At 42.2% G+C, this 26,565-nt stretch overlaps 1 protein-coding gene across 1 annotated transcript in view; it reads left to right on the top strand.

Annotated features, from left to right (window-relative positions):
- FBXO42 (F-box protein 42) overlaps positions 1 to 26,565 on the top strand; it is a 92,625-nt gene that overhangs the window by 58,689 nt on the left and 7,371 nt on the right. Inside the window, exons 5-6 of the mRNA XM_030222200.1 lie at positions 25,145 to 25,298; positions 25,767 to 25,877. Of these exons, the coding sequence (XP_030078060.1) occupies positions 25,145 to 25,298; positions 25,767 to 25,877 (265 nt within the window). The remainder of the gene's footprint in view (positions 1 to 25,144; positions 25,299 to 25,766; positions 25,878 to 26,565) is intronic.

The following is a 26,565-nucleotide window of genomic DNA, read 5'->3' as shown; positions in this document are numbered from 1 at the left end:
AGTACTCGCAGACTCAACACACAAACCACCAGGATTCTTTATCAGTCCAGACAGACAGAGTCAACAAACAAGAGGTTTATTGTCACACTAGAACAATGAACAAGAAAAAAAAGTGCAATCAGCAAACAATAACAGGTAACTGAATTGTGGATCAATTATAGCACTAACTAAATATTTGCATACTGTCTAAACAGTACCTGGGAAGATCAATACATATAATTCACTGATCCTCGGTAAAAAGATCTGTCTCTCTTCTCTCCCGGTCTAAGACTGAAGCAACAGCCAGTACTACTGGGTAATTTTGCAAACCCTAGGCCAATCAGAGCCCAGTCAACAAGAATGGCGGGGAACAGCTGTCATTTCAAGGAAGGAAGGGAGGGGGGGGGGCTGGGGCTGCGTAAAGTTCTGATTTCAATGTAGGGGGGAGCGGCGGCGGCGACCTCGGGAGGGGTGGGGGGTGGGCAAGGCGTCCATAAAGGACGTGTTTGTTTGTTTTTTTTTACGTCCTTGGCATGCGCAGAGCAGCCAGCATAACGTTTGGCTGCTCTGTGCATGCTCTACCGGCCGACTATCTGACGGTTTTACGAGGGATTAGAGAATGCAAGTGAGCTACAACGAGCAGCTCATTTGCTTTCCCTTTCCTTTATGCATAGGCGTTCCCTACCGATTCGCTATGGAAAGGCTCTAACAACGACTTTAGTGCATCTTGGCCTCAGTTCGCTGTAACAGCTTTACAGCAAAGAAACACCACCTGCTGGCGAAATAGGAGAAATACCCTTCAGGACATAATTCAAACAGGAAAATATCTAATACATTTTACAGGCTTAAAACACAGTTTCTTCACATATACACTCCTTTTATTGACTTACAAGTACATTCACTCTGCAGCTCTCCACTCTTATCTCTCCCTACACTCCTCCCCAGGAACTCCATTCACTGGGTAAATCTTTATCTGCACCCTTCTCCACTGCTAACTCCAGACTCCATTCCTTTTATCTTGCTGCACCATTTGCCTGGAATAGACTCCCTGAGCCGGTACGTCAAGCTCTGTCTCTGGCCGTCTTCAAATCTAGGCTAAAGGCCCACCTTTTTGATGCTGCTTTTAACTCCTAACCATCATTCCCACCTTAGTTATTCCCTTATCTCTTATTTGTCCAGTTTCTCTGTGCTAATTAGATTGTAAGCTCTGTCGAGCAGGGACTGTCTCTTCATGTTCAAGTGTGTATAGTACTGTGTACGTCTTGTAGCGCTATAGAAATTATAAGTAGTAGTAGTATACATTAAGTGGGAAAGCCAGTGGTAATAACCAAGCCATATTTATTTTAAAAACTTTAAAAGGAACAGCTGTGTTAGCTGTTTTCATCGGTAAATCTCTTATCTGTATCCTTCTCCACTGCCAACTGCTTTTATCTTGCTGCACCCTGTGCTTGGAAGAGACTTCCTGAGTTAGTACATCAAGCTCCAACTCTGGCCATCTTCAAATCTAGGGTAAAAGCCCACCTTTTTGTGGCTGCTTTTAACTCCTAACCCCTGTTCACTTGTTCAGTACCCATGTCTGTTTTAATCAGTCCTCCCATAAGCAGTTCCCTAATCCCTCATCTGTCCTGTTTGTTTGTCTTGATTAGATTTTAAGCTCTGTTGAGAAGGGACTATCTCTTACGTGTTTAGTGTACAACGTTGCATAAGTCTAATAGTAGTAGTAGTGTGAACTTCTAAAATCTATATAAACATGCTCCTTATATCACATTATGTAACATTGAGCAGAGAAAGTTTTACTTACCTTTGAAGCATTCAAACTGGAAGGTGCTATATCCATTCGTAAGTCATTCAGTACAAATATATTGAAAAGCACAATACTCACAGCTTATAAAATCCCGTCAACAGTACTGGCTTGGCAGTAAATTGCCTGCTTCAAGGGAAGGATTGAATAAAGATTCACCAAACATCAACTATCTCCATCACTCCTGAGGGAACTGACACCATTATTAAAGGGTTTCCTTCTATTTACTTATTATACAACAACTAAAGATCAAACTGGAAGACCTGTGGGGGCTGAATCATCAACCTTGGATGGTACTGCAGTATTAGAATCTTCTGGTGACTTTATTATCCCTGGAACTACTTGATTGTATCTTTTGTTACTAGGTTTCAGTTTGCCATGTGTAAGTTTAGCTTATTGATCATATTTCTATTTGGTCATGCTGTTATTATTATACTGTTAACAAAATTCAGCTTTCTGTCAAGTTGTACCTGCTGTTGAAGCTCTTTATAAAGGCAGTTAGTAAATTCCAGTAAATATGTATATGACAGAAATGAGGACAAAAATAAACCCTGGCTAATTGGAAGGTTCTATTTAAATGACAGGAAGAATCTCTAATAAAAGCTTCAACGTTCTGAAGCTGACTCTGTGGCTTCAAATGAAGGGTTCATTAGGATCGTTAGGTTCGTCGCTCTGTCACCATCTCTCTCGGCCCCACCCTCGCACCTCTGATAGGTCCGCCGCCCTCGACGTCATCACGTTTTGACGTCGAGGGCGGCGGACCTATCAGAGGCACGAGGGCGGGGCCGACAGAGATGGTTACAGAGCGACGAACATGAAGGAAAAAAAAACCCTTCACTTCTGCCACGGAGTCAGCTTCACCACGTTGCAGGTGGGTGGCTGGAGGGGAGGGAAAGAGAGGGGGCAGCTACCCTGGAACAGGGAGGGGGGACAACGACGCTGGAACTAACTTGGAGGGGGGCCAGATGGACACAGAAACTGGGAGGGAGGGGGGACCCTGAAACTGGGGGAGAGGGGGGGAAAACGACCCTGGAACTGGGTGGGTGGGAGGGAGAGCGGAGTATTGTGTTCAGTTTTGGAGGCCGTATCTTGCTAAGGATGTAAAAAGAATTGAAGCGGTGCAAAGAAAAGCTATGAGGATGGTATGGGATTTGCGTTACAAGACGTATGAGGAGAGACTTGTGGACCTGAACATGTATACCCTGGAGGAAAGGAGGAACAGGGGTGATATGATACAGACGTTCAAATATTTGAAAGGTATTAATCCGCAAACGAACCTTTTCCGGAGATGGGAAGGCGGTAGAACGAGAGGGCATGAAATGAGATTGAAGGGGAGCAGACTCAAGAAAAATGTCAGGAAGTATTTTTTCACGGAGAGGGTGGTGGATGCTTGGAATGCCCTCCCGCGGGAGGTGGTGGAGATGAAAACGGTAACGGAATTCATACATGCATGGGATAAACATAAAGGAATCCAGTGCAGAAGGAAGGGATCCTCAGGAGCTTAGCCTAGAATGGGTGGCAGAGCTGGTGGTTGGGAGGCGGGACTAGTGCTGGGCAGACTTATACGGTCTGTGCCGGGGCTGGTGGTTGGGCGGCGGAGATAGTGCTGGGCAGACTTATACGATCTGTGCCAGAGCCGGTGGTGGGAGGCAGGGATAGTGCTGGGCAGACTTATACGATCTGTGCCAGAGCCGGTGGTGGGAGGCGGGGATAGGGCTGGACAGACTTATACGGTCTGTGCCCTGAAGAGGACAGTACAAATAAAAAAGTAGCACATATGAATTTATCTTCTTGGGCAGACTGGATGGACCATGCAGGTCTTTTTCTGCCGTCATTACTATGTTACTATGACACTGGAACTTGCAGGGGGGGGCAGACCCTGAAACTGGGAGGGAGGGGGCCCCTGGCACACACTCTCATTCTCTCACACACACACTCTCGCACACAGTCTCACTCTCTCTGTCACACACACTCACACATTCTCTGTGTCACTCACTCACTCTCACACACACTCTGTAAAACACACACACACCAAGGAAAACCTTGCTAGCGCCCGTTTCATTTCTGTCAGAAACGGGCCTTTTTTCCTAGTATCTTAATAAAAATAATGCAATTAGTAGTGTTCTGGAAATAGGTGTACCTGAATGTAGCTTATTTGAACTACTACTGAAATGGTGTGAGTGAAATCCTAGTTGAAGGGACTGTCATTGTATCATTGTATCAGGTGTTCAGCGCTGCGTGCTTCTGGTAGCGCTATACAAATGCTAATAATAATAATTTCATGATGCTACACTCATTTTCTCTAGCATTAGTTTCAGTGATCGGAATATTGAAACACGATAATGGTTGTGTAGGTAGCTTCTGCATTGTGCAGTGGGACCCACTTCTGCTCTCTTCCTATTCCTTGGAATGTCCCCATCTTCAAGAACATGGTGGGGATGCTGTCTGCACTTCCTAAATTCTTTCTGACTTCTTCTCGTGCTGCTCTCTTCATATCTCATTGCAATCTGGGCTTTTTGAAAAATAAGACACTGCTCTCTCTATTGCTGTGCTCAGTGCAGTATCTTTTTCTGAAGAGAATCAATTTTGTGGAAAGGGAAAAGCCTCTCATTGTTTCTGTACAAGCGTTCTTGCAGTTTGCCCCTCCCCCCCCCCCTTTTTGGTGGTCATTTGATGTTTTCTACCTGTAGAATCACTGAGTATTTTCAGCAATCCTCTTTCTTTTTTGCCAAATCTTGCTAGCTAGTCCTAGTAAAGTTTTCAATATTTAGGAGAATGGAGAAACACCTGTGAGTTGTGAGCTGAAAGGAACTTCAACCACTAAAAGGAAAGCAAAGAAAAAAAAAAGTAAAAACATTGCTGAGTTACTGTATCTTCTCCTGCAACCTCGTCTTGGCTTGTTATTGATTTGATTCTCTTGCCTTCTCCAGTTAAATTTTTCTTCTGAAGTGTTGCCTTCCATTACTTCTGCGGCTAAGATGGCTGTCCCTTCTGCCTCTGATCTTTCATTAAAAGATACATATATTTGGGTAAATTTTCTGAGGAAGCCTCAGCAAAGATTTCAGGTCATGACAAGAGTATTGTGACTTTTGAACAATCTCTGAGTAGGACTGAGATCCAGGTTACAACTTCGCAGGCTGCAGTGACATCTGCTACAAGGAATACTGCATATGCGGGTGAAAGCTATTGAAAATGTTTCCTTGGCTTCACATCTTCCTGTTGCACATTATCCTGCACACCTAAAACTGTTTGGAGAACAGACAGAGGGGGTCCACACTTCCCACCAGAAAGAAACAAGTACAGCAGCAAGGAGTGGAAGTGAAACCAAGTCCAAATGACCAGCCCAAACAGAAGGGAAGAGCATGGAACAAGTTTATTGGCACAAAGGACCCTACGTGGTCTCCACAAACAATCAACTGCTCCTCTTTCGGACGCAGCACATTGTTCTCGTATATTGACTTTTTTTATGCCCTCCATGGTACTTTTGTATTTCCATGCATCTGACCCCTGAGGAAGGCTTGTTGCCGAAACACGGACTGTGTAGGGTCTTTTGTGCCGATAAACTTGTTCCACACTCTTCCCTTCTGTTTGGGCTGGTCATTTGGACTTGGTTTCACTTCCACCCCTTGCTGCTGAACTTGCCCCTAACGCCAGTCTGTATACTTTACCTTCCTAGATGCATGAGGGGGCTTAATGAGGAATGAGCTTAGGATGCGATGGGTCCTCCTGACATCCTGGATGTTACAAAGTTGTTAGAATTGTTCAATTTCTAAGAGGGCTGCTCTCTCAGTAACTCTTCAGTCAGAAGAGCAGAAGTTGGCTCGAACAAGAAGTTCCCTTTCTGTACTAAGGCTAGTATGAAGATCCCTGGTGTTGCCACTTCTGTACAGTTAACAAGGAAACTCTTCCTACAGTTCAATCCAAATGTTTGGACTGTGGGGGCAACTTTTTAATCTTAAATTTCCTTGTAAATGTCTAGGCAGATATGAGAGCAAGCATTACTGTCTCTCTTTTTATTAAAAAAAAATGTATAACACACACTGCCTAAAATCCTAGGCAGGGAACAATATAAGCCAATATGCCTTTGTCAATTCAGCTATGAATCCTCACCTCATTTTCAAATAGAATAAGTGGTTCCAGGTCACCTAGAAAATTCTTTAGCTGAGTAACAAGGAGTCTGTTACCTACTTTTGCAGATGGGGATTACACAAATTAGGTTGTAATTATACTGAGCTGCATCTGATCTTTGTTTTTGTTTTTCTTTATTTGAGTTTCATGGCTCCCAGAGTTGCTTTTTCTTGATGTGGTCATGATCAGTGACCTTTGCTTTTGTGTATTATTTTTGTGTTTTCTTCTGTATTCCTTTGTAATATATATTTAAAATGTAAAAAAAAAAATCAAGGAGAATATTTATTTGATTTCCTGTCTACACTTTCTAGACTCAGTGGTGGTGGATTTTGAATACTGATCTCCCTGGTTCTCGGTTTACTGCAATAACCAGCAGGCTACTTTTCCACCCACTATATTGCAGTTGGTGTTAGAGTTGCGTCTTGCCACTTGTGTGTCGCATTGCACAAATACTGAATCGAACAAACAAGGAACACCTTTCAAGCAGTGGATTCACTTATGACAAACCTCAACATGAGGGATTTGTTTTAAAAGGGAATATGTCATGAAATATATAAATCCTAATTTGTAGGAAATATTTTAGCCCCACACTTAAAGTTCTCGTCGTACCTGTTAGGCCTTATTGGAGAAGCTGCAGGATAGTAACAGCGCTAGTAAGAATCTCTTAGCTGGGCTAAATGGTACAAAATATTGTATGCAGTCCCCCCCCCCCCCCCCCCTCAAAAAAAAGTTTTGCATCTTGCTGTATCAGAGCCTTCTCATTTTGCTGTTCTGTATAAAACTAAAGCTAAAATTACATTTTCCTACCGCTCTGCCCTCCTCTCAGCTGGAGATCTTGGGGAATCAGGGAAACTGGCTGACACCTGGAAACAGAATTAGACCCTTGATTCTAACGTGTCAGTAACGGGGTGTGTGTACAGCAGGGCATGTATTACCCAGATTACAGTTTTAATGTTTGGAGCTTTTGTTTTCTCCAGATAGATGCTCTAAATAGACTCAGAAACAGTAGGAGTTGATGGTCACACAAAGAAAAGCAATTATACATCAGGTCTTTATTTTTGCACCATTTTCCTTCAGGAGCTGCAAGCCCTTACTGAGAGTAGGAAGGGACACGAACACTAGGAAACCGAGACTAGGGGCCTAAAAGAACATACAAGAACAGAACATAAGAATAAACGTACTGGGTCAGACCAATGGTCCTTCTAGCCTAGTATCTTGTTTCCAGCAGTTTCCAATTCAGGTCACAAGTACCTGGCAGAAACCCAATTAGTAGCAACATTCCATGGTACCAATCCTGGGGCAAGCAGTGGCTTCCTCCATGTTCATCTCAATAGCAGACTATGGACTTTTCTTCCAGGAACTTGTGCAAACCTTTTTGTAAACCTAGATATTCTAACTGCGGTTACCACATCCTCTGGCAACGAGTTCCAGAGCTTAACTATTCTTTGAGTGAAAAATATTTCTTCCTGTTTGTTTTAAAAGTATTTCCATGTAGTTTTATTGTGTGTGGCCTGGTCTTTCTACTGTTTGAAAGAGTGAAAAATCAACTCACTTTTACACGGTGAGATGTGTACCTGGGCCCTTTTTATATGAAGTCCACTGTGCCCCCTAGGGCGCCCCACTGCTCTGCTGGGCTGTCTGTGTGGCCAGTCTACTAAGAATGCTGGCTCCTCCTACATCCCAATGGCTTGATTTTGTGCATTTTTCATTTACGTTTTTTTTTTTTTTTCCGATAATGGTCAAAAAAATAAATGCACTTGAGTACAGCAATGTCTAGAAAAAGGTCATTTTTTAAACAAAAAGATAAAATGTTTTTAGTAAAAAAAATAAATAAATAAATTTAAATGTCCTATTGAAAATGCTCCTCTTTATATACTAATGTCATCTTCATAAGTATACACACTCATCCCAGCTTCTTGGGTAAGAGTGGCTAATGGGCTTAAAATTATATTGAACATAATTGGAGAGAACACTGAACCACCCTAAAGGTACGATTGGACATTAATAATTTGAACCAGTCTAACACACATCCTCCAATTCCTAAGGCATAAAGCCTATGAAGAACTAACTTATGATCTAATAAATTGAAAGCAGACCTAAAATCCAAGGAAACGAGTTCTAGTTGAAACTAGGTGGCAACACTGGTAACTGGGAAGCAAAACCTGCGCTAGGTGGGCTTCTACGGTCTGTGCCCTGATCTAAGCTCAGAGTAAGCTCAATTTGGTTACGGTAGATATTTCTCTATCCCAGAGGGTTTATATTCTAAATTTGCACCTGAGGCAGTAGACACATATTTGAATCTTGGCTTCTCTGATTCTCAGTCTTCTGCTGTAACCCCTAGGCAGCTGCTCTGTTCTAAGTCACGGCAGGAGAGTAAAACTGGGGAGAAAGGGCAGGAATGGAGGTCCTGGGGGGAAACATAAGAGTGAATATAACTCTACAAGGGATGTACGAGTGGTACATCTGGAACCCCAGGAGAAGAAATAAGCGTTACATGTAAATTCTGAAACTTATTTTGAAGACATTCTGCAAGTTCAGCAGCGGTAGGAGACTTAATAGAAGAAGACAAAAGAATGGGAAGGAGAAGATAATGAGTTCACTAATTGGAAAAGTTGTTTGATGATATTCGAGTCTGAACTTATTAACTTAGAATAATTTTTCCTGGAAGTTTTAACCATTTGTTTATACTCACTAATCGCTTTGCACCAATTAGATCTGTCCACTTCCTTTTCAAGCTTCTACAGTATCTCTTTTATTTCAGTAACTCCGGAGTAAATTATCTATTACTCTGTCTAATAATTTTGGATTTAGTATGTAAAGGAGCTATTTCATCAATGATTTCATAAGATATACTTCTCAAAGCTTGAATAAAATCCTGATCTTCGACCAGCATCCAACGAGAGGAAAAGCAGTTCCAAAATAAAATAGGATCAGCCAGTTCACACTCTGGTTCTGATAAGATCCTTTAATAAGAACATAGAACCGAAGGTATGCCATGCTGGATCAGATCACAGTCTGTGAAACCCAGCATCCCTTCTCCAATGGTGGCTAATCCGGGTCACCAGAGAAGTACTTGGCAGATTCCCAAGAGCAGAGCTACTTTCTTGCCGCTCATTCCCTCTAGGAATTTGTCTAAACCCCTTTTAAATGCCTTTAACCACATTCTACAGCTTACTTGACGAATGAAAAAACTGCATTTACCATTTTATATTAAATCTGCTGCTTGCCTAGCTTTGTTACTTGAAAGAATAGGTAAACGTTCCCTATTACCCTGTTCTACCCCACTGGCTGCTTAACACAAGTTAGTTAAAGGGCCCCTTAGATTTTCAGCTCTCTCCTGTACTTGAATGTAAGTAGCCTTGTTCTCCTGCTGAAAAAGGCAATGAGCTCTTCCCTCTTCAGCCTCACTAATGAACCACTGGGTCGTTTGACCTTTCATCTTTTCAACTTTTGACACTGATGTCTGCTGATTTTAAGGCTTTTTTTTTTCTAATTTCCAATTTTTTTTTCAGTGTCTCTCTTTTTAAAATGAAGTGCCTTCTGCAACAGTAGTTTACACCTTCCTTTCAGTGATGATCAATTTGTTCATGCTGTGATCACTATTGCTTAACAGCCCCACCATCATTATCCCTACCAGATTCTAGTTCTCTGCTTCCCGCTGGCATGTTTCTGGACCAACTGCTCCATGAAGCTGACATCTGTGGCATCTAGAAACCTTGACCCTGGCATTGCCCAGTGAGACATTTACCCACATTAATATTGAGACATGATAGCTCCCAATATGATGTTACCAAATTTATTAGCCTTAATATCTGTTAACATTTCTGTCTGTCCCTTCATCCTATTCTGGATGTACCCCACAACTATGCTGCTCCTCATCACACATAGTTTCTATCCATAAAGATTCCACATTTCCATTTTGTTTCTTGTAGACCTTTTATGCTGTTTGACTCTGTTTATCCTCTCTGTTTGTGTTTTGACTCTGCTTTTTTCCTGTTTGACTTTAATTCCAGGATGGATGAAATTGGTGAAAGGGTGGTGCTATATGTAAGTATAGTGTCCTATTGGTTGTCCCCCTTCCCCCAGGTTTTCTGAGGTGCTTATTGGGGATAATTCTGTAGCATAAACCCTAAAATGTATGAGCCAGATTCACGTGTAAATGTTCACAATCCCAGTGAATTCCTGTGCACTGTTCTAGAACTATGCACATATCTGCGATTTAGTGCATATTTTACAGGTGGGTATGCACATGGGTGGATTGTGGACATCATGTGGCTGGGCTGCACATTTATGTAGTACCTGCTTAAGTTACACACGTATCACCTGTATTTAGGAGCACACGCTTACGCCTGCTCTTTCAGTCACATTACCTTCATTTAGCATCGTACATTATAATGTTCCCATCCTATTCTTCAGACGACTGGCAATTGCATACAGGCAGGTTTTAAAAAGTGTGGGGTTTTTTCCCCTTTTTATTTGTATTTACAACTTTTGTGTTGCAGTTGACAGGGTTGCTTGGAATCATTTATCTGTCCATCCCTTATTTAAATGCTCCTGGGCTAATTCAACTTCTGTGATCTGTTTTGGGTTATTCTAACTTTAGTCATGAGCCCTTTAATGGAAAAATTGGCAGAATAGTCTCCTTGTAAGTAGTAAATTTTCACACTTAGCCTGGTTTTCTCACCTATCTCGGGAGCTCATTTGCATGCATATTTCTTATCCAGCTCATTTGCATAGGTAGAAAACTTGTGCATGAACGAGGCTACTAAAGTACAGGAAATACTGCAGGTTAGTATATTGGCCTCATAATCTGTGGGCCAAGAGCCACGCAATAGGACTCCTTCCATATGCAATTGTGATGCCTATAACTCTTTCCTCCTTGGAGCTGTGAATGCTGCCTCTTGCATCCCCAGCTGACCTGGGGCACTAAGGACCTGACTCAGATTGAGCCAGGGTTTTCTACTCAGTAGTACTGCCCACTGAGACACGGCTGGCTTTTAGAGGTAGATTTAAAGAAAGGGAGCACAAAATCTCAGGTCACTTGACTTTTGTTGTTTTAAAATAGTGCAGTTTTCACTCGGATATATTTTCCTTCAACTTCTAGATGAGGAAAAATGTAACCTGATGCAAAAAGTTCTGTGGGACTTGTTAGTATAAATACTTAGTAAATAACCAGGCCTTTAGCATTTTGCAAAATCTCAAATAATTTGTTTCAGATCTAATTTGGCTCTTTGCCCAAAGATACTGCGTTTCATCCGGGTTACTTGCTTGCTCATTAAGTAATGTCAGACGTGGTTTATCTCTTCCTGTAAAAGAATAGGGAGCAAGTGGAAGTAACACAAGCTTCTCTGCTCCAAGACTGGTCCTGGAGGCACCCCAGCCAGTTAGGTTTTTAGGATATCCACAATGAATATTTGTGAGACATTTTTGCCAGGTACTTGTGACCTGGCTTGGCCACTGTTTGGAAAACAGGATACTGGGCTAGATGGACCATTGGTCTGACCCAGTATGTCTTCTCGTATGTTATGTTCTTACATTTGCATGCATTGCCTCCACTGGCTGGGATGCCTTCAGAACCAGATTTGCAAATCGCTGCTACAGTGGATAGTTTTTCTGTTATTCGATGCTCAAGAGATTAAAATGGAGGGGGGGGGGGGATTATTTTCCAGTTATTGGGACTGTCGTCAGTGCCTAGGCCAGTACCCTGGATATCAGGGCTGGGAGAACTGTGTGCTTCCCCAGTGCCTAACCCTATCCTTAAGCGTATTTTACATGAACACCAGGCAAGTTCACCCTGTGAAAATCCCCCCGGGCACTCCAGTTCAGCTGAAGTTATTTCATCTAACATAATTACCTAGAAAGATGACAAAGCAATATTTCAGTTTGCAAAGGAACTTCCATCAGGGCAGCCAAGTTACAGAACTCAGTTTGTGCCTATGGTGCTCCCTACCACTGTCCGGTCTCTCGTGGCTTGTGAAGCCATTGAAACATAGGCCATTCATGGCTGATGCCTTCCCATATGTGCTTTTCAAGGCATTTGTAAGAGAGCCTCTGCTTGCAAATTAACCAATGAATAGTGGAGATTGTAGACAGAAGAGCCAAACTCATTGCCAGGCCATCTCTTGCTGCTGATGCCGTTGCATCAGGTGGTTACTGGTGGTGCTTGGATGTGACTTTTTTTTTTTGTAAACAGTAATCTATTGCCTTGTTTTCTTTATGCACACATCTGTCAATATAGATCTGTCAAAATGTTAGATAAAATTAAGGGTATTATTATGTACCATTTTAAGCACCTTTTGCTTATCTGTAAAACCTTAAGCTAAGTTCCTTTTGGTTGTCTTGGAGCAACCCTAAGGGGTCCAGAGTCTGTGGGGGAAATCGGTACGCTACCTGCAGAAGGGGAAGAAGTAAATATAGATATAAGTCTTGTAAAGGAGGAGGAGTTATTCAGATCTCGGATGTTGTTTTGGAGAGTACCAGCTGCAGGATCAGTTAAGAAGCAGGGATATTTTGACTTCTTTCAGGACAAGCAGGATATCAAGTTCCCGTAACTGGGTGACATGATCTGTTGGAACCTGTGGGTAAGTCTCTCCAGTTTAGAAAGCATTTTCTAGAAGCTTTGGAGGGGGTCTGCTGTTCCTATTTCTGACTTTCCCACCTCACATCATCAGGCATGACCTCCTTAGTCATCATTTCCCCGTGGGGCCAGTAAGATGTACCATCTTAATTTTTTGTTTTTTTGCTCTGAATCCTTGCTTGTTGCATGTTTGCTTCATTCCATCTTTTTTCTCCTCTTAGGAGATTGGGGGGGGGGGGGGGGGGGGGGGGGGAGAAAAAGATGGCTGAAAATCCTGTTAATCCCCGTTCAGGTGCTTGATAACTCAACTGGACCTGTTTTTTTCTTCCCTCCCTCCCCCCCCCCCCCCAAAAAAAAAATCAAGTCATCTGGTTTCACAGTAGCTGTCTTGACTTATAGCTGGTACTTGCAGTTCCTTGGGGGACAGTTCATGAACCCTCTATGTTCCATTTGTGTTCACAGATCCTCTTAGTGATCTGTGAACACAAATGGAACATAGAGGGTTCATGAACTGTCCCCCAGGGAACAGTGAAGAGGATTTTAAAGTCATGAAGAGCAAGGTGAAAAGATCTTCAGTGCTTCTAAGCCAGGGCCAATGACATCAGCATCTAAAGTATTAGTTTTGAGTGGTCAAGGAGTTGCACCAGATGCTGGGGCTGCATTTGATATCAAGAAAGCACAGATTTATGTTGACATTAAGTATTGGTAAACATTGATTCCCACCCAAAGTAGAGGAAGTATTTGTTTTCCTCTTTGTTGATACAGAGGACACTTGAGCGGAAATCCAGAAACATTCACATGAAGCCTTGCAGTCACCATACTCTCAAAACACCTTTGGGGAAGTCAAACCATTGTTCAGGTAGCTGGGACTTGAATACGTATTGCACTCTTTGACATTGACAGACTTCAAGAAGGAGTTCAATAGGAAAATCAGAGAGGGGCTTGCTCACATCCTAGTTTGATGAAATGTCTCAGCTTCAGTGTCTTTAAAGAGTAGGGTTCTGTAGCCTGTCCTTGAGACCTATGCTCTCCCTGGAGTGAATCATCAGCGCTGAGGCCTCAAAGGACTTTGGAAGTACTTTTAAAACAAATAGGAGGAAATATTTTTTCACTCCACTGTTAAGCTCTGGAACTCATTGCCAGAGAATGTGGTAACAGCTGTTAGTGTATCTGGCTTTCAAAAAGGTTTGTTCAAATTCCTGGAGGAGATTTCCATAGTCTTCTATTGAGATAGATATGGTTTAGCCATTTCTTGCCTTGGGGTTGGTAGCATGGAATGTTGCTATTATTTGGGTTTCTGCCAGGTACGTTTGACCTGGATTGGCCACTGTTGGAAACAGGATACTGGGCTAGATGGACCATTGGTCTGACCCAGAGTGGCTGTTCTTATGGACTCAGTCAACTGCACCAGTTTCCTTCTCCAAATCATTGAGGAAGGAAACGTCCTGGGAGAGGTGTACACTGGGGTTTAGATGAGATCCATCTAGAGCTGTCCCCACTAAGGAATTGTTTTGAACTTGACACAGACTTCTCTTTTAGATTTCTTCCCTGAATCTGAATCTTAGTACGTTTAAGAGTCTGGATTTCTCAAAAGAGAACTCCATTGGCTTACTCGGATTCCTCGATTCTCTACCTACTTTATCAAGGAAATATTTGATGCTGTTCCATTTAAGTTAGAGCTGGAAGGTGAACACAGTGCAGAGCTGGCATGGATTCAGCCAAGGGAGGTCTTGCCTCACCAATTTGTTTCATTTCTTTGAAGGCGTGAATAAACTTGTCAATAAAGGTGTGTCGGTTGATAGTAATGTATGTAGATTTTCAGAAAGCTTTCAACAAATTTCCTCATGAGAGACTCCTGCAAAAATTAGAGTCATAGGATAGGAGACAATGTTCTGTTGTGGAATAGGAATTGGTTATTGGACAGAAAACAGAGCGTAGTGTTTAAATGGCCATTTCTCTGAATGGAGGAGGGTGAATAGCGGAGTGCCGCAGGGATCTGTACTGGGACCGATGCTATTTAACATACTTTATAAATGATCTGGAAATCGGAAAGACGAGTGAGGTGATTAAATTTGCAGATATCCCAAAACTATTCAAAGTTGTCAAAACACATGTAGATTGTGAAAAATTGCAGGAAGACCTTAGGAAATTGGAATACTGGGATCCAAATGGCAGATGAAATTTAATATGGGCAGATGCAAAGTGATGCACATTGGAAAGAATAATCTAAATCATAGTTACCTGATGCTAGGGTCCATATTAGGAGTAGACAGTACGCGGAAATCTTCTGCCCAGTGTGCAGTGGTGGCCAAAAAAGCAAACAGGATGCTAGGAATTATTAGGAAAAAGATGGTGAATAAGACCAAGAATTCTAAAATGCCTCTGTATCGCTCCATGGTGTGTTCAGTTCAGCACCACCTTCAAACTTTTGTTTTGGTGGCTACTGCACCTGATGCTTTGTCGGCAATGAAAACCTGCCTGGTGTGAAAGTTGTGGACTACATATATAAAGGATTTTAGATAGTGCTGGAGAGGACCTGGCTCTCTTGGTACATGGGGTACCATGACATAAGAAAATATGGTAGAGAGGTTCTGGAAGCCAAATTTAGGCTCCTAGGTAGAAAGCTTAAATCCAGATCTTCCATGTTGGCATTTTCAGAAATGCTCCCCGTTCCATGTGTAGTGCCCTACAGACAGAGCTCCAAAGTCTCAGTGCATGGTTGAGACAATAGAGATGAGGGATTTAGATTTGTTAGGAACTGGGCAACATTCTGGAGAAAGGGGGAGCCTGTTCTGAAACGCTGGGCTCTACCTTAGCTGGAATGGAGCCAGACTGCTGGCGCTAACATTTAAAAAGGAGAAAGAATAGCTTTTAAACTAAAAAGGGGGGGGGGGCTGACAGTTGCCCAGAAGTGCATGGAGTATCCTCGAAGGGAAACAGGATCTTTAGGGAATCCCGATAAAAGTTTCAATAATGGTGAAAGAAAACCAGGTGTGTTCAATGGGAGAACAGAGCAAAGGATGCAAATTATCCCCGTTAACTTCAAAGCAACCCGTAGATGCAAGGAAAAAAACACAATTTGAAGTGTCTGTATACAAATGCTTAAAAATAAGACAGCAAAATTGGAGTATATAGCGCTAAATGAAGAGGCAGATATAACAGGCATTTCAGAGATCTGGTGGAAGCATGACAATCAATTGGACACTGTGTTAGCAGGGTACAAATTATATTGCAATGATAGTGGATCAAATTTGAGGGGGGGTTGTGGTATATGTTAAAGAGGGAATTGAGTCAAACAAACACTCAACATGAAACAGCATGGAATCTTTATGGATAGAAATTCCCAGTGTGAAGGGAAGGAGTATACTGGTAGGGCTATACTACCGTCCTGGACAGAACGAACAGACGAAAATATGTTTACAGAAATTAGAAAAGCTGGCAAATTGGGCAACATTATAATGGTGATTTCAATTATTCTAATATTGACTGGATAAATGTTACATCAAGGAGTGGTAGGGAGGTAACATTTCTAGATGTAATAATTGACTGCTTCTTGGAGCAACTGGTCCAGGAACCAACAAGAGGGGGAGCTATTTTGGATTTAACCCTTAGTGGAATGCGGTGCATAGTAAGAGAGATATCGGTGTTGGATCAGCTGAAAAATGGTGGTTATTAACGTGATCAAATCTGAGCTGATATCTGGAGTGAAGTCACTAAAGAAATCTACTGTAGCTGCTTTTAATTTTCAAAAGGATGACTATGACAAAATGAGGAAAATGGTTAAAAAGAAGCTGAAAGGATTGGCCGCAAAGGTTAAGGCTTTAAATTGGTTGTGGATGTTGTTTAAAAATACCATTGTGGAATCCCAAACTAGATGTATTCCATGTATTAACAAAGGTGGAAAGAAGAGCAAATGACAGCCAGCATGGATAAAGGTGAAGTGAGAGAGTCTATTAGAGCCAAAAGAACATCCTTCAAAAAATGGAAAAAGGACCCGAATGAAGAAAATAAGAAGCAACATAAGAACTGTCAAGCCAGATGCAAAGCATTATTACTTTTATTATTATTTGTTGCATTTGTATCCCACATTTTTCCACCTATTTGTAGGCTCAATGTGGCTTACATAGTACCGTAAAGGCATTCGCCAAGTCCAGTAGAGAAACAAATACAAGGTAATAATGTGGTTGATTCAAGGTACATTCGCCTAGTCCAGTAGAGAAACACATACAAGGTGATATTGTGGTCGATTGAAGGTACATGTGTTTCAGGGATGATGGGGAACAAGGAGAGGAAAGGTTATCTAATGTCCATTATGAGCTTTGGTTATGCTGTGTTGCAGAGTGTAGGTATTTATGTTGGGTCGGTGGTGTATGCCTTTTTGAAAAGGTTGGTTTTTAGTGATTTCCTGAAGTTTAGGTGGTCGTAGATTGTTTTCACAGTTTTTGGCAGTGCGTTCCATAGTTGTGTACTTATAGAGGAGAAGCTGGATGCGTAGGTTGCTTTGTATTTAAGTCCTTTGCAGTTAGGGTAATGGAGGTTTAAATATGTTCGAGATGATCTGGTTAGGTTTCTGATTGGTAGGTCTGTGATAAGAAGGCTAAAAGAGAATATGAATATGAAGAAAAACTTGCAGCAGAGACGAAAACTCATAGTAACACTTTTTTCAGGTATATGAGAAGCAGGAAACCTGCGAGGGAATCTGTGGGACCGTTAGATCAGGAAGGCGCAAAAGAAGCGTTCGGGGAGGGAAAGGCCATAGCGGAGATATTGAATGAGTTCTTTGCTTTGGTCTTTATGGATGTAAGAGATCTCCTTATACTGGCAATGGTTTCCAGGGGTGACAATGTGGAGGAACTGAAAGAAATCTTGGTGAACCTGGAAGACTTACGTAGCCAAATTGACAAATTAAAGAACGATAAATCACCTGGACTGGATGGTATACATCCAAGTGTGTTGAAAAACTCGAACATGAAATTTCTGATCTGCAACTGATCTGTAACCTGTCATTAATATGGCCCCTAGTACCTGAAGAGTGAAGGGTGGCCAATGTGACTCTGATTTTTTTAAAAGGGTTCCAGGGGTGATCCAGGACATTAAAGACTGGTAAGCCTGACTTCAGTGCCGGGCAAAATAGTATAAAGTATTATAAAGAATAAAGTTACAGAACACATAGACAAACGTGGTTTGATGGGACAGGGTCAGAATGGGTTCAGCCAAGGGAGGTCTTACCTCACCAATGTGCTTCATTTCTTTGAAGGCGTGAATAAACATGTGGATTAAGGTGAGCCGGTTGATGTAGTGTATCTAGATTTCCAGAAAACATTTGACTTCATGAGAGATGCTGCAGGGATCTGTACTGGGACTGGTTAACATATTTATAAATGATCTGGAAATTGAAACGACGACTAACATAGTAACATAGTAGATGACGGCAGAAAAAAGACCTGCACGGTCCATCCAGTCTGCCCAACAAGACAACTCATGTGTGCTACTTTTGTGTATACCCTACTTTGATTTGTACCTGTGCTCTTCAGGGCACAGACCGTATAAGTCTGCCCAGCACTAGCCCCGCCTCCCAACCACCGGCTCTGGCATAGACCGTATAAGTCTGCCCAGCACTATCCCCGCCTCCCACCACCGGCTCTGGCACAGACCGTATAAGTGTGCCCCGCACTATCCCCACCTCCCAACCTCCAGCCTCGCCTCCCACTACCGGCTCTGCTATCCAATCTCGGTTAAGCTCCTGAGGATCATTTCCTTCTGAACAGGATTCCTTTATGTTTATCCCACGCATGTTTGAATTCCGTTACCGTTTTCCTCTCCACCATCTAAGGTGATTAAATTTGCAGATGACACTAAACTGTTAGTTTGAACTGTTCAAAATTTGTTTATTCATTTATTCATTCAAACACTTCTATACCAAAGAACCCTAAAGTTCTCAAAGATTTACAAATTTTACATACATAAAATCCAAGTTATAGTTCATAGTTATCTAATACTAGGGTCCACTTTAGGAGTTGGCACTCAAGAAAAAGACCTAGGTGTCATTATAGACAATACACTAAAATCTTCTGCCCAGTGTGTGGTGGCGGCGGCCAAAAAAGCAAACAGGATGCTAGGAATTATTAGGAGAGGGATACAAAATAAGACCAAGAATATTATAATGCCTCTGTATCGCTCCATGGTGTGTCCTCACCTTGAATATTGTGTTCAATTCTGGTCGCCTTATCTCAAAAAAGATATAGCGGAATTAGAAAAGATTCAAAGAATGACCAAAGCGATTGAGGAGATGGAACTACTTCCATATGAGGAAAGGCTAAAGATGTTAGGGCTTTTCGGCTTGGAAAAAAGACGGCTGAGGGGGGGATATGATTGAGGTCTACAAAATCCTGAGTGATGTGGAGCGGGTGGAGGTGAATTGATTTTTCACTCATTGTAGGTTATCAATAGAAATCAAACAAAATAAAACATGGAAAAGAAAATAAGATGATACCTTTTTTATTGGACATAACTTAATACATTTCTTGATTAGCTTTCGAAGGTTGCCCTTCTTCCTCAGAACGGAAATAAGCAAATGTTCTAGCTGACAGTGTATATAAGTGAAAACATTCAAGCATTACTATGACAGTCTGACAGGGTGGGAGGATGGGGGTGGGTAGGAGATATGCATGGGGACATCAAAGCATATCACTCATTGTAAAAAGTAGAAAGACTAGAGGACACTCAGTTGCATGGAAATAATTTTAAAACAAATAGGAATTATTTTTTCACGCAAAGAATAGTTAAGCTCTGGAACTCATTGCTGGAGGATGTGGTAACAGCTGTTAGTGTATCTGGGTTTAAAAAAGATTTTGACAAGTTCATGGAGGAACAGTCCATAGCCTGCTATTGGGATTGGTTGCATGAAATGTTGCTATTATTTGAGATTCTGCCAGGTACTTGTGCCTGGATTGGCCACTGCTGAAAGCAGAATTCTGGTCTAAATGGACCGTTGGTCTGACCCAGTGTGGCTGTTCTTATGTTCTTAAGCCAGCTCTTTATTCTGGTATTGTAGAAAAAGAGACATCAAAGTATTTGGCAGGGGACTTACAAAATTGTTCTGTGTCAGGTCAGTGTGATTTTCCTTTGGATACCTGAATAAACTTTTGCAACAATGGTGGACTCGAGTCTTTTTCTGTCTTTCTCCTGATCGTCACCAATCCTTTGTGTGTATTGCTTGCTTGCAGGGACTAGAATCTCTTTTCTCTAACATGATTATTATGATACTTTTTATTGCCTTTTCTTTTTCTTCTTCTGTCCTGTCTATATTCTAGTCCTTTTCTTTTTGATTATTTATTTTATTGTTAACTCCTGCGATGGTATGCCTGGTTGGTGGTATATCAAATAAAGATGAACTTGAACCAGGGGCGTAGCCAGACTTCGGCGGGAAGGGGGTCAAGAGCCCGAGGTGAGGGGGCACATTTTAGCCTCCCCCCCCCTTCCCGCCACTGCCACCGTCAGGTACCTGTGCTGGTGGGGGTAGCCGAAGTCCTCTTCAGCGTCGGTCTCCAGGCCAACGCGTTGCTGCAGCTGATCTGGAAGGATTCTGTTCTGAGTGAGTCGTCCTGACGTCCTGCACGTACCTACAGAGACCGGCACTAATGAGGACCGGCTGGCGTGGGTTGGGGACCCCCCCGCCAGCACAGGTACCTGATGGTGGTGGGGGAGGGTTGACGACGGCGGGAAGGGGGGTCAAAAGGGTCGGGGGGAGGGCCAAATCTGGGGTGGCCATGCCCCCGTGGCCCCACATAGGTATGCCCCTGACTTGAACTACACATTTTTAAAACTTCTTAATAGATAACATAGGAGGTAAGCAGATGCGGAGGATTAGGAGTTTGATCAGTGTGACTAACAAGGGAAAAATTGCACATGGAGTCACTAGAAGTGTTGTATTTGTGTGTGTGTGTCATGAGCAAGTCCTGCTGTAGTTTGTGCAGCTGATGTTAGTCTTTGTATATGAGATCTAGAAAGTTGCTTCTTCCATCAGGCTTGGGAGAATAGCCAGACCTGTGGATGTCACATCATGTGATTTTCTTTGGAGAGAGTGTCATCCTTGGGATGGGCCTTGGCAAGCTTGAGAGTGCTTAGAGGGAGATCCTGTTCAAGTACTGTGGCCCACTTTCTTTGCGCCTTGACGGTCAGATACAGTTTTACATTTAAACGTTCTTTATTTTATATATAATATAAGAGAACAGTAGAAACAGTCTTTGACATTTGTTTACAGCAGTAGCCTAGATCATGTGTTCTTTCACAGTGATGCAAGAAACATCATAACAGCCCAACAGAAAATATAATATACCCCACAATTACCTCCTCCCAAGACACGGCGTTTTAAATTTAGGCCTGTATTGCACTGGTGTAGAAATACTGTGAGATGTGGTCAAGTTGCTTCCAACCTTCTGTCTGTCAAGATGCACATTCAGAATCAATTGGAGTTGGTACAAGCTCATCATAGTCATGTCAGTATAAAGTGCACTACAGTAATCCAGCCTTGGTATTGTTATGTGAACCAGTGTGGCAAGACTTGCCGCCTTGATGTACAGTTAGAATGCAGTTGCATATAATAGAGGCAGCTGTTGAAAGTTGCATGGATTTGGTGTATCGGCGTGTTGATTTCAGCTGTACCCCAAGGTTCCTGGCATGTGATTTGGGGGGGGGGGGGGTTGTGGCTCCTAAAAGGGATTTTGATATCTGGTTTGTGACATAAGTAAATAATTGTTGCTATACTGAGTCAGACCAAAGGTCCATCAAGCCCAGTATCCTGTTTCCAACGGTGGCCAATCCAGGTCACAAGTACCTGGCAAGATCCCAAAACAGTATAATACATTTTATGCTGCTTATCCTAGAAGTAAGCAGTGAATTTTCCCAAGTGCATTTTAATAATAGCTCATGAACTTTTCTTTTAGGAAGTTATCCAAACCGTTGTTAAACTCTGCTAAGCTAAGTTCTTATGTTAGGGTCTCACAGCAGCTGTATTTTACTTGAGTTCTGTCAAAGTTCCACAAACTCAACCCCTGTCCAGCAGCAGAGAGAAATACACACACAGGCATTTTCTTGTCTCCTCTTCTTTTTTTTAATACTACCCCCTCCAAGGAAAAACAAACACCACCAGGGGAAAATCAAGCTGGGACTGCTCAGGCTCTCCTGAGACTGAGAACAAACTGTTTCAAGGGAAATTCGGTGGTTCTCAGTCTCCCTCTGCTGGTCAGAGTGCATAACTCATCTGTGCCAGTCTAGAGAGACTAAAGGAAAGCAAATTAGCAGATAAAACCTAATTATTCTTTGTTTTTAGCCCATCCTTGAACTGCTGTTAAACAGCTTAAACGTTGTGCAGGGATGAGTAGCTGCACATCATTCATGTAGATGTGGAACCGAGTGTCCATCGACTGAATCAGTCTTTTCCCAAGGTGCCTATAAGGTGCTGCCAAACTGTACTTCCTTTCTAATAGAATCTGAGCCAGGCAAGTATTGTGCAACTGATACCTGTTTCTGCCAGTCGTGCTAGCATGATATTATGATCCACAGTGTCAAAAGCTACTTAAGCAGTTTTAACACCGAAGGAAAAATCCTCTGTCTTGATTTCTGTGAAGATCTAGTATGTCTATAAGGACCATCTCCATTTTATAACCAGCTCTGAATCTAGGCTGCCATGGATTTTACCCAGTTTCTCTCTTCTAGGCAATTACTGAGTTGAACGCAGACTGTTCGGGCCGGTAACTTTCAGCTTTGTCCTGATCAAGGTTTTTTAGGAAAAGATGCACCACTGCACTTTTTAATGTTGGTAGTTGCCCATTAGAAAGAGGGGAGATGCCCTGATTGTCTGCTGCACCGTCTTTGATGGTCAGGGGTTGAGGGAGCAGATGTTGGTCAAGAAATCTCAGAATTTTGTCAGGGTTAAGAAGCCCATATGTCTGTGTAATGAGAGAGTAAGACTGTGCATTCCTGATTAATTGGGAAGGAATTGGATGAGGGCAAATTGAGTCTGTAATCAAAAATAGTTTTCTAAAATTATTTTATCAGTTGAAGCATTTGCATGAAAATGTGCAAATTACAGTAATACAGTCTTTATTGTTAAGCACTTCAGGTTATTGCAGGTTTTTATGTGTGTTTGTTGATAAAATATAAAAGAAACTTGAAATTGTCTAGGTTATTGCTGGGGGAAAGCTGGGAGAGACACATTCCCTTTGCTGCAGAAACTATACTGGCTTCCAGTTAAAGAATGGTGTTTAAATTATTTGTATTAACTTTCAAGTATTTAACACCTGGAAACTGGCTGATTTAGAAGGGGTCAATATTCAAAGTGATTTAACCAGCCAGAAATGGCTCCTGGCTGGTTAAATTGCGCATTGTTGGCTAACCAGTCATTTTCAGTGGCACTTAGCAATTAATGCCACTGAAAATAACTGATTAGCACCAAATCAAAACTGGCTATTTTGGGGTGTTCCGGAGCAGAGTCGACACTTGGCCGGTTAAGGTCCGATGATATTGAATTATTGAGATTCTACATGGAATTCTAGGTGGACTGTTGCTAGTGGAGGAGTAGCCTAGTGGTTAGTGCAGCAGACTTTAATCCTGGGGAACTGGGTTCAATTCCCCTCTGGGCAAGTCACTTAACCCTCCATTGCCCCAGGTAGAAATAAGTACCTGTATATACTATGTAAGCTTTGAATGTAGTGTCAAAAACCACAGAAAGACGGTATATCAAGTCCCATTGGATGTCGTATTTAGCGTGCATTGTTAACTCGTACTAAATCTGTTAACACACCTTAGTAAAAGGAACCCTAACTTAACTGGCTATGGGTCATTGCATAAAGATAGGACTGAATTCAGTAACATTCAAAACTTTTTTTGTTTTAATCAACTTTATTAAAAGCAAAAGTAAAAATTGGTTGATAAGCTTCATATAGAACAAGAAAAATGAGTGAACCATCCAACATGGCACAATATAAACTTTTACAGGGAACATACAAGAACTCTTCCCCTCCCTACCTCCCTCCCTGTAAGCCCACCTGTCAAAATAACACAACAGATGTACAGATCAGTAGGACCCAAAGCAGTACAAAACAAATAAAGACATAACACCGTTTTAAATTTTCACCTTTTTTATTGATAATAGAACTTGACAAACAAAAACTTTGTCCCAGAGGATAATACAACAGATTAAAGAGTAGTACAGTTCGTCATCAAAGTTTAACATTTTACCCCTCTCCTCCCATCCTTCCCCCCCCCCCGTCTTATAGAACCATCCCCCAAATCCTACCTCCCACCCACCACTTCCCTCCCTCCTCTCTATAAACCCCTCCTCCTCCCTGCCGACCTGGACTCTGATAGTCCAGGCGGGCTCTCCCCCCCCCCCCCCCCCCCCCCCCGACATAACACAGTTTATACCAAATTGTTTAACCAACCTTAGGTTTTGCCTTTCGGTTTAACAAGCAATACCATGTGTATGTAAGGTCTGCATAAACAAATTTAAACTGTGTTTAAGGCATATGTCCTAAATATGTAATACATGGTAGCAATAATGAAACAGTGATGGAATAGTCACATAGCAGGCAGCCAACAGATTTATTTTCCACTGGAAATAATTAACTTTGTATGAACTTGGCAGCTAATACAGTGCTGCTTGCTATTTTGTATTTTGGCGGTGTATTTTATAAGTACATAAGTATTGCCATACTGGGACAAACCTGGCCTTCAATGCTGGGCTCTCCTTTGATTGATATTGTTCCGTTTCCTATTTTTATTATTGTACACTGCTTTGATCTGCTGTGAAAGGAGGTATATAAGATCAACAATAAACATGTGAGTGGGCGCCGGACTGTTATTGTGCAGATGAAATATTGGTGTCTGAAAACGTCCTTTTTTTGATGCCAGTATTTCTGTATAAAACACAAATTCCAGCACATGTGTAGATTCAATTTTTTCTACTCAGTTAGTTTGCTGGTACTGTTAGGCTCACAGCAAAAAGAAGAAAGTGGCATTAAATCCTCCCAGATCCTACTGCAGAAGAATAAGCTAACCCTTCTGCATTCACAGCCTCATTACCCTTCATTTTAATATTTTGTGATCTCGCTGTCTGTGACGTTTTCTGCACTTCTGCATCGTACACCCAGAAATGTGTGCAGACATCAGACTAATCATGTTGCCATCTGTGCTACCTTTCTGCATGGGCCCTGTTGTTAGATGTTTCCTCTGTTTTCCATACCTTCTACCTCCAGTGTGAATGCCTCATCCATTAAGTGGAGGAGTGGCCTAGTGGTTAGGGTGGTGGACTTTGGCCCTGGGGAACTGAGGACGTGAGTTCGATTCCCGGCACAGGCAGCTCCTTGTGACTGGGCAAGTCACTTAACCCTCCATTGCCCGCCGCATTGAGTCTGCCATGAGTAGGAAAGTGCGGGGTACAAATGTAACAAAACAACTTGATAAGAATTGTTTTTTACACTGTTGTGTCCCTGTTGTACCTTGCTTATATGCGAGAACTGAAATGCTTCTGGCTTTGACCATGCTCAGAAATGTTGTTCAGATCTTTCACTGGCACACATCTGACTTGCATCCCTTTTACCTCCTTGCTGATTGGTGATATTCTTATCTGCTGTCTTCTTTTCTCTCCCCTCCCCCAGGTTCGTATCCCTCCCCCAAGGCTGGGGCCACTTTAGTTGTGTACAAGGAACTTCTTGTGCTGTTCGGAGGCTGGACCCGGCCGAGCCCTTACCCTTTGCACCAGCCTGAGAGATTCTTTGATGAGATACACACCTACTCGCCCTCCAAAAACTGGTAGGTGCTACCTGGAGGGGACCAGGTCTAATGTGAATTCTTCATCATAAAGTCCACTAGTGATGGACGTGCCCTTGTGATAGGTGCAAGTGAAGGCCCTATTTTGCCACCTGCTAGCAAATTCACATTTTATTCACTTCCTACTGTAGTGCAAAGGCTGACTGTTCAAGCTGTAGGATGAGTAGAGCAGGGTGGGCTAGGCATGACCTTGAGGGGAAGTGTAAGAACAGTACTTAACCTTTAAACAAAACTGCCCCCCTTCCGCACTCTGTCAGGGGTAGAGAAAATGAGTAAATCCCAAGAAGAAAGACTATTGTATTATGTCATTTGCAATCCTGGCTTTCTAAATCACATAGTCTGAAAAGGTAAAAATCAAGTTCAGGTACAGTTTCTGTGCAGTTTAATTATTCCCAATAAATTGCTTTATGTATGAAAAAGGGGGATTTTGAACCTTTTCTCTCTGTTTAGGTGGAACTGTATAGTGACTACGCATGGGCCTCCCCCTATGGCAGGTCATTCTTCATGTGTCATAGGAGACAAAATGATCGTTTTTGGTGGTTCCTTGGGCTCTCGACAAATGTAAGTCCTTTGTCAGGAGACTTTCAGATTCCAGGATGAGACCTGAAAGTTTTTCCATTTCCTCACCTTGGTAAACAGCAGATTCTTGGATTATGATGCAGCTACAGGAGAGCAAATCCTATACAGAAAATTTAGACAAGTGGGGAAAGCATGTAGAGCATGGTTCATGAATTCTTTCCCACCCCTCTGCATATGTATGTATGTGTGCCTCTGTGACCTAGAGGGGAGGAGTGGTCTGAATGGAGTGGTCCCTTGACAGTCTGTTGGTTTGATTAGAATAATAAAATGAAACCAAAAAGCCCATTTTAGGTTGAGAGGGGAATTGATATACAAGTCAGGCACTGCTGAATTCCCCCTGTAACTTTTTCTTTAATAGAGAAATACAAATGTTATAACTTGAAACATGTTCTTCTGCTGAGGGACGGATCTACAGTGGCCCCAAACATTTTTCCATAATATTTTCATACATCCAGTCTGATTTTCTCCGAGTGGTGTTTGACATTGCTCTCTCTGATCAGTATTTCATGATCCAAAAGTCTTAACCTCCATTTCATAGAGGTAAGATGTGGTCTCGGTTCAGACACATTTTTGGATCACAGATATCTGGTTTCTGATAGCTTTCTGCTGTGAGTTCCCTTACTCAATACCTATGTTTGAGACCCTGCCCAGTGACCTCAACTTATGGCAG

Source organism: Microcaecilia unicolor, chromosome 13 (genome assembly GCF_901765095.1).
Source record: "Microcaecilia unicolor chromosome 13, aMicUni1.1, whole genome shotgun sequence".
Lineage (NCBI taxonomy): Eukaryota > Metazoa > Chordata > Amphibia > Gymnophiona > Siphonopidae > Microcaecilia > Microcaecilia unicolor.
Note: the sequence above shows the minus strand (reverse complement) of the source record. Positions and strands in the feature narration are given on the sequence as shown.